Source organism: Rissa tridactyla, chromosome 18 (assembly GCF_028500815.1).
Source record: "Rissa tridactyla isolate bRisTri1 chromosome 18, bRisTri1.patW.cur.20221130, whole genome shotgun sequence".
Taxonomy (NCBI): Eukaryota; Metazoa; Chordata; class Aves; order Charadriiformes; family Laridae; genus Rissa; species Rissa tridactyla.
Window position 1 is genome coordinate 5457966 of NC_071483.1, and position 15230 is coordinate 5473195.

At 53.8% G+C, this 15230-nt stretch overlaps 1 protein-coding gene across 2 annotated transcripts in view; it reads left to right on the top strand.

Moving 5' to 3' along the window:
• PTPRU (protein tyrosine phosphatase receptor type U) overlaps window positions 1–15230 on the top strand; it is a 119517-nt gene that overhangs the window by 56131 nt on the left and 48156 nt on the right. For both annotated transcript variants that reach the window (XM_054223786.1, XM_054223787.1), the window contains 4 exons: window positions 328–463; window positions 562–711; window positions 871–1044; window positions 3674–3814. In XM_054223786.1, the coding sequence (XP_054079761.1) occupies window positions 328–463; window positions 562–711; window positions 871–1044; window positions 3674–3814 (601 nt within the window). The remainder of the gene's footprint in view (window positions 1–327; window positions 464–561; window positions 712–870; window positions 1045–3673; window positions 3815–15230) is intronic.

A 15230-nucleotide genomic window follows, 5' to 3' on the forward strand; every position in this document is an offset into this window, starting at 1 on the left:
TGTGTTTTGCCGTCTTAAAGTAAAAATGAACTTATTAAAAATGAACAGATGTGGGTGCCCACCCTCCCACCCGCAGCCTGAACATCACACATCCCCCCAGCTGCTGCAGTGGGGTGTTTGGGTGGGTGGTTTAAGGCAGAACTGGGCTGTAGTTTCGGAGGTGTGTGAGGTCCCAGCAGCCCCACCTGGACCCCACTGCTCCAGCGTTGAGGGGCAGGGACCCCACGTCGAGCCCTCTCCCACACAGCCCTAGCTCCGTGCCCACCGGCATGTGGATGCTGGACGGACTGGGAATGCATTTGCCATGTTTTCTTCTTGCGTCCCCAGTGCCGGCACGGGGAGAACTGGCTGCTACATCGTCCTGGACGTTATGTTGGACATGGCTGAGTGCGAAGGCGTCGTGGACATCTACAACTGCGTGAAGACCCTGTGCTCGCGGAGGATCAACATGATACAGACGGAGGTGAGCGGGCGTCGGGGACAGCCGGGGACACCTGGGGCTGCTGTCACCAGCAGGTTGGGGAGGCTCAGCCCTCTCCCTTTTCCTCCCGTCCCCGAAAGGAGCAGTACGTCTTCATTCACGATGCCATCCTGGAAGCCTGCCTGTGCGGGGAGACCAGCATCCCCGCCAACGAGTTCAAACCCACCTACAAGGAGATGGTGAGGATAGAGCCGCAGAGCAACTCCTCACAGCTGCGGGAGGAGTTTCAGGTGAGCGGCCCCAAAACCTCTGCGTGTCCCCCCCGGGACACCCCCTTGGCTTCTCACCCTCCTGGTCCCCACCTCTGCTGGGACCGGTGGGCTCTGGCAGGGGTGGCTGGCCCTGGTGTAGGCAGGAGGGGAGCTAAGGGAGGCAACGTGTCCCCGCAGACCCTGAACTCGGTGACTCCCCACCTGGACGTGGAGGAGTGCAGCATCGCCCTCCTGCCCCGCAACCGGGAGAGGAACCGCAGCATGGACGTCCTGCCGCCCGATCGATGCCTTCCCTTCCTCATCTCCGTGGACGGAGACAGCAACAACTACATCAACGCGGCCTTAACCGATGTGAGCGTGCTGTGGGGAGGGAAGGGGCCGGGTTGGGTTGCCTTGGGTGGTTTTTCGTGGCGAAACCTTGCTTGGTTTGAATTTACATCCAGATTTTGCACAAGGGCATGAAGGCACGTGGCAACCCCCAGCTGCGTGCAGGGAGAGGAAGGGCTGGGACCATTGTAGCGGGGTCCTTCACCCCTTTTTCGTGTAGCACCAACTTGCTTGTTTTGAAAGAGCTTTTCGCCTGCTCTTACAAGCTGCGCACGAAGGGTCTTCATTTATTTCATAGCAATATGAAGCACAGGAGGGAGAGGAAGCTCTGGGAGGGGTTGGTGGCACCAAGCACCCTCATGTGCTGCCAGCACCCTGCTGGGCATCCTCCTGCCCGTTCTCCCAGGGCCATTCGGGGGGTCTGAACTGGTCCTGAAGCCACTGCGCATCGCCCCGTGGCGGTCAGAAATGACGCCCGTAACGGCAAAGCTATTTCCTACCTGCCCAAGCCCGCAAAGCACAGCGGAGAGGATGCTGCGGGCTCCAAGCCAGCGCCGAGCGATGGGTCATTTATCACCAAACCCACTTTCCTCGCCTTGAACCGAGCCGGGGTGCTTTGCACGGGCAGAGCTGAGCCCTGCTGCACCCCGGGCACCTTCCCCGAACCCTCCTGGTCGCAGCTGAGCGCTGGCCTCAGGCTGAGCCCTGCATTTTTTTAGCCCCCGGGTGATTTATCTTCGTGCAGATCTTGTCTCCCCGTTACCTGCTCTCGCAGCAAAAAGCAGGTTGTAAAGCAGAGGAGGCTGCTGGCGGCTGGGGAGCAGCCGGTGGGCTGCAGGCTTTGGCTATCGTGGGCTGGGAGCTTTGTTTCCAGCTTGCTTGGTGTTTGCATATCCTTTTTATTTTTATACATCACTGAGCCTCCCTTAATCTCTGCTGCGGGGTCAGAGAATAGAAATTTCTTTACAGACAGAAAAAACCTTTTGGATGGAATTCTGCTGAAGGGATAAAACCCATTTCCCTCTCTGGGCAGGGGCGGAAAGAGCTCATTTTCTTTAAGTGCCAAAGCGGTTTGCTCAGTCCGTCCGTCTGTCAGATGAGGTTGGTCCGTGCTGCCCATCACCGGTGCCGTGGCAGTGCTGGTGGCAGGGTTGACGGAGGCTCTGCTCCGCGCTGGCTGCCCTCGTTTACATGGGTGCCGAAGCATTGCGGGTGCCCGGTCAACACCTGATGAAATCCCCCTCGCCCCACTGCTCTCCTCGTGCTGCTCGAGGGTGGAAAGCTCTCGCCGAGAGCCGGCTGCGGTGAGCCAGGGCTCATGATGCTGCCCCATGGATGGAGCAGGGGGAAAGGTTTGATAAGGGCTTTTCCACGAGAGAAGTGAGGAGGTTTTGCAGCAGCCAGAGGACTCCCCGGCAGTGTAGAGCTGTGCTAATTCGTGGGTACAGGGCATTTTCTGCTCTATTCCTGTGTCTGAGGAGGCTTGAGCTGAAGTACGTTAATTTAAAAGTCTGATTGATGCAGCGCTGAGCCCGGCCGTGGGCTCTCCATCCCTCGGCAAGCTGGCATTGGGATGACCAAGGGGACAAATCTCGTTCAAAGCACGAACGAGAAATACAATCACTTTTTATCCCCCTTCCCTCTTGCAGTCTCCAGGGTTCTTTCATTCAGGTTTCCTTTCCTCCCAGAAAAGACCATTGACCCCGAGGTCTCTTTGCTGCTCTCGGTGCCCGGAGGTGTTGGGGTGCTGTGGGGGTGATGCTGGGGGTGATGCTTTCGCTCAGGACCGGGCTGCAGAGCTGGGTGCTGGGTCCATCTGGCAACCATGGCTTCTGCTTGTTCTTGGCTCAAAGGTGACATACTGCGTCCAGCTCTGGAGCCCTCAGCACAAGAAGGACATGGACCTGTTGGAACGGGTCCAGCGAAGGGCCGCAAAGATGATCTGAGGGCTGGAGCCCCTCTGCTGTGAGGACAGGCTGAGAGAGCTGGGGGGGTTCAGCCTGGAGAAGAGAAGGCTCCGGGGAGACCTTCCAGCCCCTTCCAGTCCCTAAAGGGGCTCCAGGAAAGCTGGGGAGGGACTCTGGAGCAGGGAGGGGAGCCATAGGACGAGGGGGAAGGGTTTTACACTGCAAGAGGGGAGATTTAGATGAGATCTTGTGAAGAAATTCTTGGCTGTGAGGGGGGTGAGCCCCTGGCCCAGGTTGCCCAGAGAAGCTGTGGCTGCCCCATCCCTGGAGGGGTTCAAGGCCAGGTTGGCTGGGGCTTGGAGCAACCTGGGCTGGTGGGATGTGTCCCTGCCCAGGGCAGGGGGTGGCACTGGGTGATCTTTAAGGTCCCTTCCAACCCGAACCATTCTACAATTCTATGATCTGGGAAACCCAGTTATTTGAGTGAAACACCCTTCCCTGTGAGAGCCGAGAGCAGAAAGTGGGTGCTTTCATCCCCACTAGGGGCAGGGACCACTTAGACGCTGTTTTTGTAGCATCTCCCCAGCACCAGGGCACGGAGGGACCAAGGCTGTGCCAGGGAGGCCAGCTCTGCTCAAGCATGGAGAAGATGGCTTTGGTGGCACTCATCTTCTGTTTGCACTGTTTTTTTGGGGTGTGACAGCAGGGGCCATGTCCTTAATGGTGCTCGTCTTCCCTCTCTGCAGAGCTACACCAAGAGCGCTGCCTTCATCGTCACCCTGCACCCGCTGCAGAACACCACCACCGACTTCTGGAGGTTGGTGTATGACTACGGCTGCACCTCCATTGTCATGCTCAACCAGCTCAACCAGTCCAACTCCGCCTGGGTGAGTGCTGCCGCCCCGGGGATCGCGCTGGCCCTGCAGGTGGCTCTGTCCTGCTCCATCCCCACCTCCGTGGAAGTGCTGCAGCCCTTACCTTGCTCATTCAGCTCCTTCTCCTCTGCAACGGGAGATGGGACTGGCTGCGGCACCCAGGATTTATCCCATGTAAGCACAGGGCTGGCCAGCTGGAGCCAGATATGTGGCAGCAGCTAACCGGCCTGGCCTTGTTGCGTTGGCGTTGGGTTGGCGTTGTGTTGGCGTTGGGTTGGCGTTGTGTTGGCATTGCGTTGGCATTGCGTTGGCGTTGCGTTGGCATTGCATTACTGTACCATAATCTTTGTGGATGCCCCAGGGAGGTACAAGGTTAACGACAAGTATAACCTTGTCATTATCAAGAACTGACTTTTATCCTTCTCCTTTTACAAAGGGGAAATTGAGACACGGGGGTTTTTCCTGCGTTCGTCTTCCAAGGGCACTGGTGGCTTGCGAATGCCACTTTACAAATCAGCAAAGCGGCTGTTCTGTGGGTTTTATGGTGTGATGGGATGTGCAGATTTCCCAAACTGGGGGGGAGGTGTCTGTCCCCTGTCACCGGGGGGCCACGCTCGGTCTCGCCTTACTTTGCTTTCCCAGTGCATCGCTCCCCAGGGGGATGCCTGGAGCGCTCCTGCGGCCACCAAAGTGGATGTAAAAGTCCGCTACAGGTCTGTAATGTTAATTCAATGAGGAAACTCACTACATTTTTACATAAAATTTGCATTATAGAATCGTAATGGATGTCTGGAGAAGACTTCATTAGCTAGCTTATTTTACGAGCCGAGATCAGATACTCAATGTAAATGACCCAAAATGGCAATTGTACCATTTGTCGCAAGGGTGCAGATGGATGTGGCACCAGTACCAAGCGATACGTAAATATGCTGGTATTTATTTATATGTATATATAAAAAAATATATATGGCATATGCAGAGCTCTGGAGCACACCCACGTCTCCCTCCATGCTGACCTAACGCCATTTGCTCCAAAGGACCTTTGCATGGGGTGACAGGGCAGTGGTGGAGTCGCCATCCCTGGAGGTATTTAAAAGCCGGGCAGACGTGGTGCTGAGGGACATGGTTTAGTGGTGGCTTTGGCAGCGTTGGGTTGATGGTTGGACTCGATGTTCTTAAAGGTCCCTTCCAACCTCGACCATTCTATGATATTAAGCAGACCCTGAGCATCGAGGGGTGTCCTGGGAGGGTCTGTTGCCTTGTGGGGGTTTGATAGGGGAGGAGGCAGAGCTGGCCCCAAAGAGCTTCCCAGCTCGTATGCTCGCTTGGAGGAGTTGCTCCTAGATGAAGTACATGCTTAACGAAGAGATCTGCCCATGGACACGCTGAAATGAGTAGGTTTGTATGACCAGGGTCGTTGGAGAGGCCCCTTCCAGCACCAGCAGCTGGGACTGTTTTGACTGTCTAGAGCCGGTGGTGACAACAATGGTGATTAAAAGGTTGAGTGTTTAAGGATCAGGGGGAAGGCCAACAAGGCAGATATCGTGGTGGGAGTCTGCTATAGACCAGGACAACCACCCAACCAGGATGAAGGAGCAGATGAAAGAAATATTCTGTAAGTAGCTAGAAGTCTCACGAAGGCTAGCCCTTGTTCTCATGGAGGACTTGAACTTACCAGCTGTCTCCTGGAAATACAATTCAGCGGTGAGGAAACAGTCTAGGAGTGTGTGGAAGAGAACTTCCTGACACAGCAGGTGAGGGAGCCAACTAGGGAAGGCACACAACTGGACCTGTTGTTTGCGAACAGAGAAGGACTTGTGGTTGATGTGATGGTTGGAGGCTGTCTTGGGCACAGCGATCATGAAATTATAGTTTTCAATTCTGGGAGAAGTAAGAAGGAGGTCAGCAGAACTGCTACCTTGTGTTTCTACAGGGCAGACTTTGGTCTGTTGAGGGGCTTGGTTAGGAGAGTCCCTTGGGAGGCAGTCCCAAAGGGCAAAGGAGTCCAGGAAGGAGTTATCCTTCTACCGTGTCACCCACCTTGTGGATGAAGAGAAGATGGCGCATGTAGTTTTTCTGGGTATCGGTAAGGCTTTTGATGGTGTCCCTCACAGCATCCTTCTGGACAAGTTGTACTGAAGGGGCATGGACTCCCCAAGAGCTGTGAGGGATTGGTTTGGGTTGAGTGGCCCTGGGTGCTGGTGCAGCTCCTGGATTAGCCCCAGGTTGGCCGTTTGCTGGGTTTTGCTGAGTGCAGTGCTAGTGCCTGGGGCCTTTGGCTTTGCGGCGCTGGACCCAAACCCGTCATGTCCCTGAAGGCCACCCCACGCCGGGTGTTGAGACAGTGACTGTGAGACTGTAGAGACAGGACAAGACAACTTGAAAAGATTTATTATTGAGAACAACAAAAAACATACTATTATTACTTATTCCTATACTATGTCTTTCTACCTCTGTGATGCTTACTTGCTGCCGACGATCTCTGCTGTTTCTATTCCCATTCCCATTGGGGTCCAACCCAGTTGGGGGCAGCTGTGGCATTTGGTCCCCAAATGCAGGCTGGGCAGTAGCAGTGGGTTGGAGCTTGGCCACATGGTGGCCCTGGCATGGGAAGGGTAGAAGTTGCTGCCAGCGTGCCCATCACCAGCCGTGGAGCTCAGGGGACCTGCATAGCAGCTAAATCTGGCTGCCACAGTGGACGTGTGGGGTGTCCCACGGCTGGTGTGAAGGGACTGCTGTGGCTGCAGTGCCGTTTTGGTGGGGCTGGACCGGCACTGCCCATCTGGGCAGTTGTGTCAGCCCGTGGCTCGGTCGGTGTGGAGCTGGTGGTTGCGGATGTCTGGGTGGTGGTCTCCTTCTCCGCAGCTCCTACCGCCGCTTGACCATCATGTTGCCTCTTTCTCGGCTGCTCTTCCTTCATCTTGGCGCCCAGTGGGGAAGGAGCTGGGGCTCTCCTCCTCTCACCAGCACTTTGTGTAAATGTGCTGAGGAGGTTGGGGTTCTCTCTCTTAAAAAAGGGGTTTGTAGTAGAAGAGCAGCTACAAAATGCAAAGGAGAGGAGTTAGTTGCCATTATGGCAAGAACGAGAAAGACAGCGATGCGATAACTGAGCATCTGCATCAGCAAAGACAAACACGACTTTGTAAAAAGGACTCTCTGGGGCATTTTGAACCTCAAGTTTTGGCTGAATAAAATGTTAGGGCAGGGTTTTGTTAAGTCATAACCACCCCTGTGTTTTTGGCAGTTGGGAGCAGAGAAGCGTAGGGTTTTCAAAAGCCCAAAAGCTGGTGGACAAAGCCAAATACCACTAGTTTTCGGTCACGTCAGCGTGGAACGGCTGTGTCGGGAATAATGCTGATGTTGACGTGTATCTTGTCAGCATTCAGCAGACGCCACAAGAAGATTGGAACTTTTGGTGCAGCCAGATACAGAGCAAGCACAAAAAAAGCACAATACAATGGGACTATCTTTTGGGTTGTCCTGGTTCCGGTGGGGATAGGGTTAATTTTTCCTGGTATTCCATGCCATGTGAGCCACGCCCACCCTGAGCTGCCGGGGGAGGGGGCAGGAAGTTGCTGCTTAAAAGCGGGCTGGGGCGTCCCGGGTCCGGCCGGCGAGCGGCGGGGGAGCGGCGGTTCTGTAATCGCGTTTGTATATTCCCCTATCCGTGTTGTTGTTGTTGTTGTTGTTTGCCTGTTCCCTTTGCTGTTCTGTTAAACTGCCTTTGTCTCAACCCAAGAGTCTTGCCTTTTCTTACGATTCTTCCTGTGTTAGGAAGGCACGAGCGAGCGGCATGTGGTTCTTTGTTGCTGTCTGAGGCTAAACCACGACAGTCCTTTTTGGCGCCCAACGTGGGGCTCGAAGGGTTGAGATAACGACAGAATCCAACTAGAACGTGGAAAAACGGTTTTGGTTTTTTAGGTAAATAGTCACTGGTCATCATGTTGCTTGGTTTGTTCTCATGGCTGTGTTACATAAATTCCTATATGGCTTATGTACTCCCTGCGATGCTGTTTACCATGTCTGGAAGAGGGATGAGGATTATCATTCTGCTGTCCTGTGCGATATCTGTTTATGATATGATAACATCACTGTTCAGACGGCTATTTTGGGGTGTTTATGTGGTTTTGCTGTCCTGTCCGTACATTGGACACCGTCTCTCAGAATTTGTTAATAATTTCCCCAGCCCTTTTGCCTCCCTTTTCTCCTTCGGGTCAGGTATGACAGCTTTTGAGAATTTTGAATATCCTTGGGATACTCAAACCAGCGTGTTCCTAGTGCTATGTCTCCTGAATACGTTCCAGGTCTTGTTTAGGGTTAAGCGACTATTTAAGACTACCACCCGGAGATCTGCTCCGAGGCTGGATAGTCAGGGGTGGCATGGCATGTGGGAGAGCATGGGCAGGTACCTAGAGAACTACTTACCTCCAATGGTCTGTGATTTCACCCCTGAACAATTACAGGACCCTGATAAAGTGGTAGAATATTTGAAGGGAAAATGCTGTGGCTATTCTAGAGAGGCACAACTCACCGCGCTGTGCTGGGCCCTGGCCAGTATCTACCAGGCACTGCTCAGAATTATGCAGCACCCTCAAGGGGAAGAGATGGAAACCAGACCAGCAGCCACTGCGTCAGCCACTGCAGCTACTGCAACCCCTGTGACGGACACTGCGGCTACTGCAACCCCTGTGACGGACACTGCAGCTACTGCAACCCCTGTGACGGACACTGCGGCTACTGCAACCCCTGCGGCAGCCACTGTAGCTACTGCAATCCTTGCGACAGACACTGTGGCTACTGCAACCCCTGCGGCAGCCACTGCAGTTACTCCAACCCCCATAGCAGCCACTGCCACTGAACCAGGGAATCAACCCGTGCCGGTATCGGTTGCCCCCATACAGAAGAAGAAGTACACAAAGAAATCAGTTCGCTTAGTAAGAGATGATGATGAACCAGGGTCATCACGAGAGCAGGAGGAAGAGGCAGAACCAGAGATAATTACTCGATCCCTATCCTTGAGTGAGCTGCGGGATATGCGAAAAGATTTCAGCTGACTTTCAGGCGAGCACATTGTCACCTGGCTGCTCCGGTGCTGGGATAATGGGGCCAGTAGCCTGGAATTAGAGGGTAGGGAGGCCAGGCAGCTGGGATCCCTGTCTAGGGAAGGCGGCATTGACAAGGCGATTGGGAAAAAGACCCAAGCCCTCAGCCTCTGGAAACGACTCCTGTTAGGCGTGAGGGAGAGGTACCCCTTCAGTGAGGATGTTGTATGTCAGCCAAGCAAGTGGACTACCATGGAAAGAGGTATCCAGTACCTGAGAGAATTAGCCGTGCGGGAGATGATTTATTATGACTTGGACAATGCAGACTTACCCACAGACCCTGATGAGGTGCGATGCACAAGGCCCACGTGGCGGAAGTTTGTACGGAGCGCACCATCGTCATATGCCAACTCCCTGGCAGTAATGGAATGGAAAGGTGAAGAGGGACCAACGGTGGATGAGGTGGCTGGCCGGCTCCGGCGATATGAAGAAAGTCTCTCTTCCCCCCTTGTCTCAGCTGTGGAGAAACTGTCGCGGAAGGTCCAGCAACTTGAAGAGAATATGTCCTACTCCCCACCTGCACGGGCCAGCATCTCAGCTATTAGAAGCAGGCATTTCCCCACTCAAGAGAGAGAGTATGGAGGGTACACACCATGAGGCACCCTGTGGTTCTACCTGCGGGACCACGGAGAGGACATGAGGAAGTGGGATGGACAACCTACTTCGATCCTGCGGACACGGGTACAGGAGTTGCAAGGAAGGACAACCACAAAAGGGGATCCCTCCAGGAAAAGTGCCGCCCCAGTTTCCAGTGGGCCGTTCCCCAGACAAAGCAGAAGGCCTGATCTTGCTTCTGATCCTCTTGAAGGAACTTCCAAGTCATTTATGCAAGAAGTGAGTAATGGATACTATGACCAGTATTAGGGGGGCACTGCCTCCGGCCAGGTGGAGGAAAGGGACAACCGGGTTTATTGGACGGTGTGGATTCGATGGCCTGGCACATCAGACCCACAGGAGTATAAGGCTCTAGTGGACACGGGTGCGCAGTGTACTTTAATACCATCAAGCTATAGAGGGGCAGAACCCATTTGTATTTCTGGGGTGACAGGGGGATCCCAAGAGTTGACTGTACTGGAGGCAGAAGTGAGCCTAACTGGGAATGAGTGGCAAAAGCATCCCATTGTGACTGGCCCAGAGGCTCCGTGCATCCTTGGTATAGATTACCTCAGGAGAGGGTATTTTAAGGACCCAAAAGGGTACCGCTGGGCCTTTGGCATAGCTGCCTTGGAGACAGAGGAAGTTAAACAGTTGTCTGCCTTGCCTGGTCTCTCGGAGGATTCTTCTGTTGTGGGGTTGTTGAGGGTCAAAGAACAACAGGTGCCGATTGCTACCACAACGGTGCATCGGCGGCAGTATCGCACTAACCGAGACTCTCTGATTCCCATCCATGAGCTGATTCGTCAACTAGAGGTTCAAGGAGTGATCAGCAAGACTCGCTCACCCTTTAACAGTCCCATATGGCCGGTGCGAAAATCTAATGGAGAGTGGAGGCTAACTGTAGACTATCGTGGCCTGAATGAAGTCACGCCACCGCTGAGTGCTGCCGTGCCGGACATGCTAGAACTCCAGTACGAACTGGAGTCCAAGGCAGCCAAGTGGTATGCCACGATTGATACAGCGAATGCATTCTTCTCAATCCCTTTGGCAGCAGAGTGCAGGCCACAGTTTGCTTTCACCTGGAGGGGCGTCCAATACACCTGGAATCGACTGCCCCAGGGGTGGAAACACAGCCCCACCATTTGCCATGGACTGATCCAGACTGCACTGGAACAGGGTGAAGCTCCAGAACATCTGCAGTACATTGATGACATCATTGTATGGGGAAACACAGCAGAAGAAGTTTTTGAGAAAGGGAGTAAAATAGTCCAAATCCTTCTGAACGCTGGTTTTGCTATAAAGCGAAGTAAGGTCAAGGGACCTGCGCAGGAGATCCAGTTTTTAGGAATAAAATGACAAGATGGACGCCGTCAGATTCCAATGGATGTGATCAACAAAATAGCAGCTATGTCTCCACCAACTAGTAAAAAGGAAACACAGGCTTTCTTAGGTATTGTGGGTTTTTGGAGAATGCATATCCCAGATTACAGTCAAATTGCAAGCCCTCTGTATCAAGTAACCCGGAAGAAGAATGATTTTAAATGGGGTCCTGAGCAACGACAAGCTTTTGAACAAATCAAACAGGAAATAGTCCATGCAGTGGCCCTGGGGCCAGTCCGGGCAGGACAAGATGTTAAAAATGTGCTCTACACCGCAGCCGGGGAGAACGGCCCTACCTGGAGCCTCTGGCAGAAAGCACCAGGGGAGACTCGAGGTCGACCCCTAGGGTTTTGGAGTCGTGGATACAGAGGATCCGAAGCCCGCTACACTCCAACAGAAAAAGAGATATTGGCAGCATATGAAGGGGTTCGAGCTGCTTCGGAAGTAGTTGGTACAGAAGCACAGCTCCTCTTAGCACCTCGACTGCCGGTGCTGGGTTGGATGTTCAAAGAAAGGGTCTCCACCACACATCATGCAACCGATGCTACATGGGGTAAGTGGATTGCACTGATCACGCAGCGAACCTGAATGGGAAACCCCAGTCGCCCAGGAATTCTGGAAGTGATCATGGACTGGCCAGAAGGCAAGGATTTCGGAATGTCACCAGAGGAGGAGGTGACGCGTGCAGAAGAGGCCCCACCATATAATAAACTGCCAGAAAATGAGAAGAAATATGCCCTGTTCACTGATGGGTCCTGCCGTATTGTGGGAAAGCATCGAAAGTGGAAGGCTGCTGTGTGGAGTCCTACACGACGGGTTGCAGAAGCCAGTGAGGGACAGGGTGAATCGAGCCAGTTTGCAGAGGTGAAAGCCATTCAGCTGGCTTTGGACATTGCTGAGCGAGAAAAATGGCCAGTACTTTATCTCTACACTGACTCATGGATGGTGGCAAATGCTCTGTGGGGGTGGTTACAGCAGTGGAAGGCAACTGGCAGCGCAGAGGCAAACCCATCTGGGCTGCTGACCTATGGCAAGATATTGCTGCCCGGATAGAGAATCTGGTTGTGAAAGTACGCCATGTAGATGCCCACGTACCGAAGAATCGGGCCACGGAGGAACATCAGAACAACCAGCAGGTGGATCGGGCCGCTAGGATTGAAGTGGCTCAGGTGGATCTGGACTGGCAACATAAGGGTGAACTATTCATAGCTCGGTGGGCCCATGACTCCTCAGGCCATCAAGGGAGAGATGCGACATATAGATGGGCTCGTGACCGAGGGGTGGACTTGACCATGGACACTATTGCACAGGTCATCCATGAATGTGAGACATGCGCTGCGATCAAACAAGCCAAGCGTTTGAAGCCTCTTTGGTATGGAGGGCGATGGCTGAAATACAAATATGGGGAGGCCTGGCAGATTGATTATATCACACTGCCACAAACCTGTCAAGGCAAGCGCTATGTGCTCACAATGGTGGAAGCAACCAGTGGATGGCTGGAAACATACCCTGTGCCCCATGCCACTGCCCGGAACACTATCCTGGGCCTTGAAAAGCAAGTCCTGTGGTGACATGGTACCCCAGAGAGAATTGAGTCGGACAACGGGACTCATTTCCGAAACAGCCTCATAGACACCTGGGCCAAAGAGCATGGTATCGAGTGGGTGTATCACATCCCCTATCACGCCCCAGCCTCTGGGAAGATAGAACGATACAATGGACTGTTAAAAACTACACTGAGAGCAATGGGTGGTGGGACTTTCAAACACTGGGATACGCATTTAGCAAAAGCTACCTGGCTAGTTAACACCAGGGGATCTAACAATCGGGCTGGCCCTGCCCAATCAAAACTTCCACGTACTGTAGAAGGGGATAAAGTCCCCGTAGTGCACATGAAGAATATGCTAGGGAAGACAGTCTGGGTTAGTCCTGCCTCAGGCAAAGGCAAACCCATCCGTGGGATTGCTTTTGCCCAAGGACCTGGGTGCACTTGGTGGGTGATGCGGAAGGATGGGGAAGTCCGATGTGTACCTCATGGGGATCTGATTTTGGGCGAGAATAGCCAATGAATCAGATTGTGTGCTGTTAATTGCTAAGTAACACTGTCACTGTATGTCCTCATTGCTATAATTGCTCTCAGTTGTACTACAAGTAAGGCACAGGGATGATGGGATAAGAACTGATCTCAGCAGCTGGCGCCCAGGAGTTTCCTCAAGATCTACATCTTCAGCCCACGGACGGCGTGCATGAGCCACACCAGGTGCACCAGTCACAAGCTCCGAAAAATACAGCATGCAACAGACCAGCACCACCCAGCATCTCACCTGCCCTGAGAGACTGTTCTAACAGATGGAGCCCAAAGCCGTGGATTAAAAGAACTCAACGGACACTTTGGAGGGATGGCCCATAAACTAAGGGCATTATATGTGTGTGTATATATATATATATAACAGGGGAAAGTGGTGGCAATTCATTGGAACCTGCTGGGCATGGCATAGATGGTATGGAATAAGGGGTGGATAATGTCCTGGTTCCGGTGGGGATAGGGTTAATTTTTCCTGGTATTCCATGCCATGTGAGCCATGCCCACCCTGAGCTGCCAGGGGAGGGGGCAGGAAGTTGCTGCTTAAAAGCGGGCTGGGGCGGCCCGGGTCCGGCCGGCGAGCGGCAGTTCCGTAATCGTGAAGGCGCGAGCGAGCGGCACGTGGTTCTTTGTTGCCGTCTGAGGCCAAACCACGACAGGGTTCACAGATTCAAAGTAAGCAGAAATACTCCAAATCTATATTGTCAGCATTTCTGCTCCTGCGAAATCCTGCGTGGAGAATCCCTGAAAATGACCTGCGAGACACAATCAGGCCCTTTGCTCCCATCCCCATCTCCTGCCTTGTAAAGGCTTCTTTTATCTGACCATGAACCTCTCCCCCCTGAATGCCCCGAGGGTTCTTTGGTGTGCGGAGGAAGGGACGTACCTTGCCCAGAGCAGCCCCCGCTGCTGCTACTGCTTGCAGCTCCTCGATGGAGATGGAAATGAGAGAATCCCCTTCCATTTTGCAGAATCCATGGAGCTTCAGATGGAGCACGAAGCCTCTCATGGAGGTGGTTTCAAAGACCTTCAGGGGTCCACTCCTCCCCAGCACTTCCTTTCTAAAGAGCTTTTCTGCGATCACCACGCAGTTTCCATTGTCGCCCCGCCAGATGGACTGGAAGTCAGGGCTGCTGACGATCTTCCAGACCTTGTAGAGGAAGGAGGGGGCTGGAGACTGGCTGACCTTTTCACAGGTCTCTGAGAAACAAAATTGCATGATGGGGACCCAGAATTCCTCAGGCACACCTTGAAGGGTGTTTTCTTCTTCAAGAGGTCCAGTGGCAGCATCCCAAGCTGCTCCCGTATCACCTCCTGGGTGGTGGTGAGAGGTTGAAGCCGCCCAGAAATGTGGCTGCTCTGGGTTGGAAGCCCAGGATGCCTCTGGTGAGAGCGGCTCCATTTTAATTTCTCTTTCCATGGCTTGGCTGCAGTTCCCAGGTGCAGCCCTTTCCCCGACCAGGGTAAGGTGCTGCCGGTCAGCAGGATGAAGGGCCATGGCACCAGTGGCCTGGGAAGTTCTCCAGAGTCATCATGACACCTGTGTTGTATCACGGTGACATCACAGCATGGCGCCCAGTTCCTGGCAGCAGGAAGTGGAAGAAAGAAGAAATGGGGAAATAGTCCTGTTTTCTTTTGATGGAGAAAAGCAACTTCTTGGTTTTGAGCCCAGAAGCGACTCCAACTGTATTTGCATTCGGTGTGTCCTGCGAGGGCAGGGCTGTGTCCCGTTGCCCTGGGAGTTGGTGCCCAGGGAGGGAGGGGGAAGGCTGCAGCGTTGGGCGTCAGAGTGGCCCAGACGGGAAGTTTTTTCCCTGGGCCCTTTCCCCATGTACAGAAATGTCTATTCGCTCTCGTATGGAATGAGCCCCGCTGTGTGATTTCAGCAGTGCTGCTTCTGTGGTGGCTGTCCCTGTACCCAGGCGATGCCCTCGGCTTTCAGCAGGCTCTGCGTGCTGCTCTGTAGGGTGACCTAGAAGCGAAACGTCACCTAAATACATCCTGCAACTGGAATAAACTTATGGTGATGGCTGTTCCCTCTCTGTGCTCCTGGGAGGGCAGAGCCGAGGGTGTCAGTGCAGAGGCAGCACCCATGGGTGGTTCTGGCATGGGCAGGCAGGTTCTCCGGTCCTGAGGTGAGGACAGGGCTGGGCACATTGTGGCATCGATCCCTGCCTGGCAGCGGTGGCTGCCCTGAGCCTTGTGGGCTTTGCTCCCGATGGAACGGACCTGCCTGGCTTCCCGCTGTGTGCAGAGAGGTGGTGGA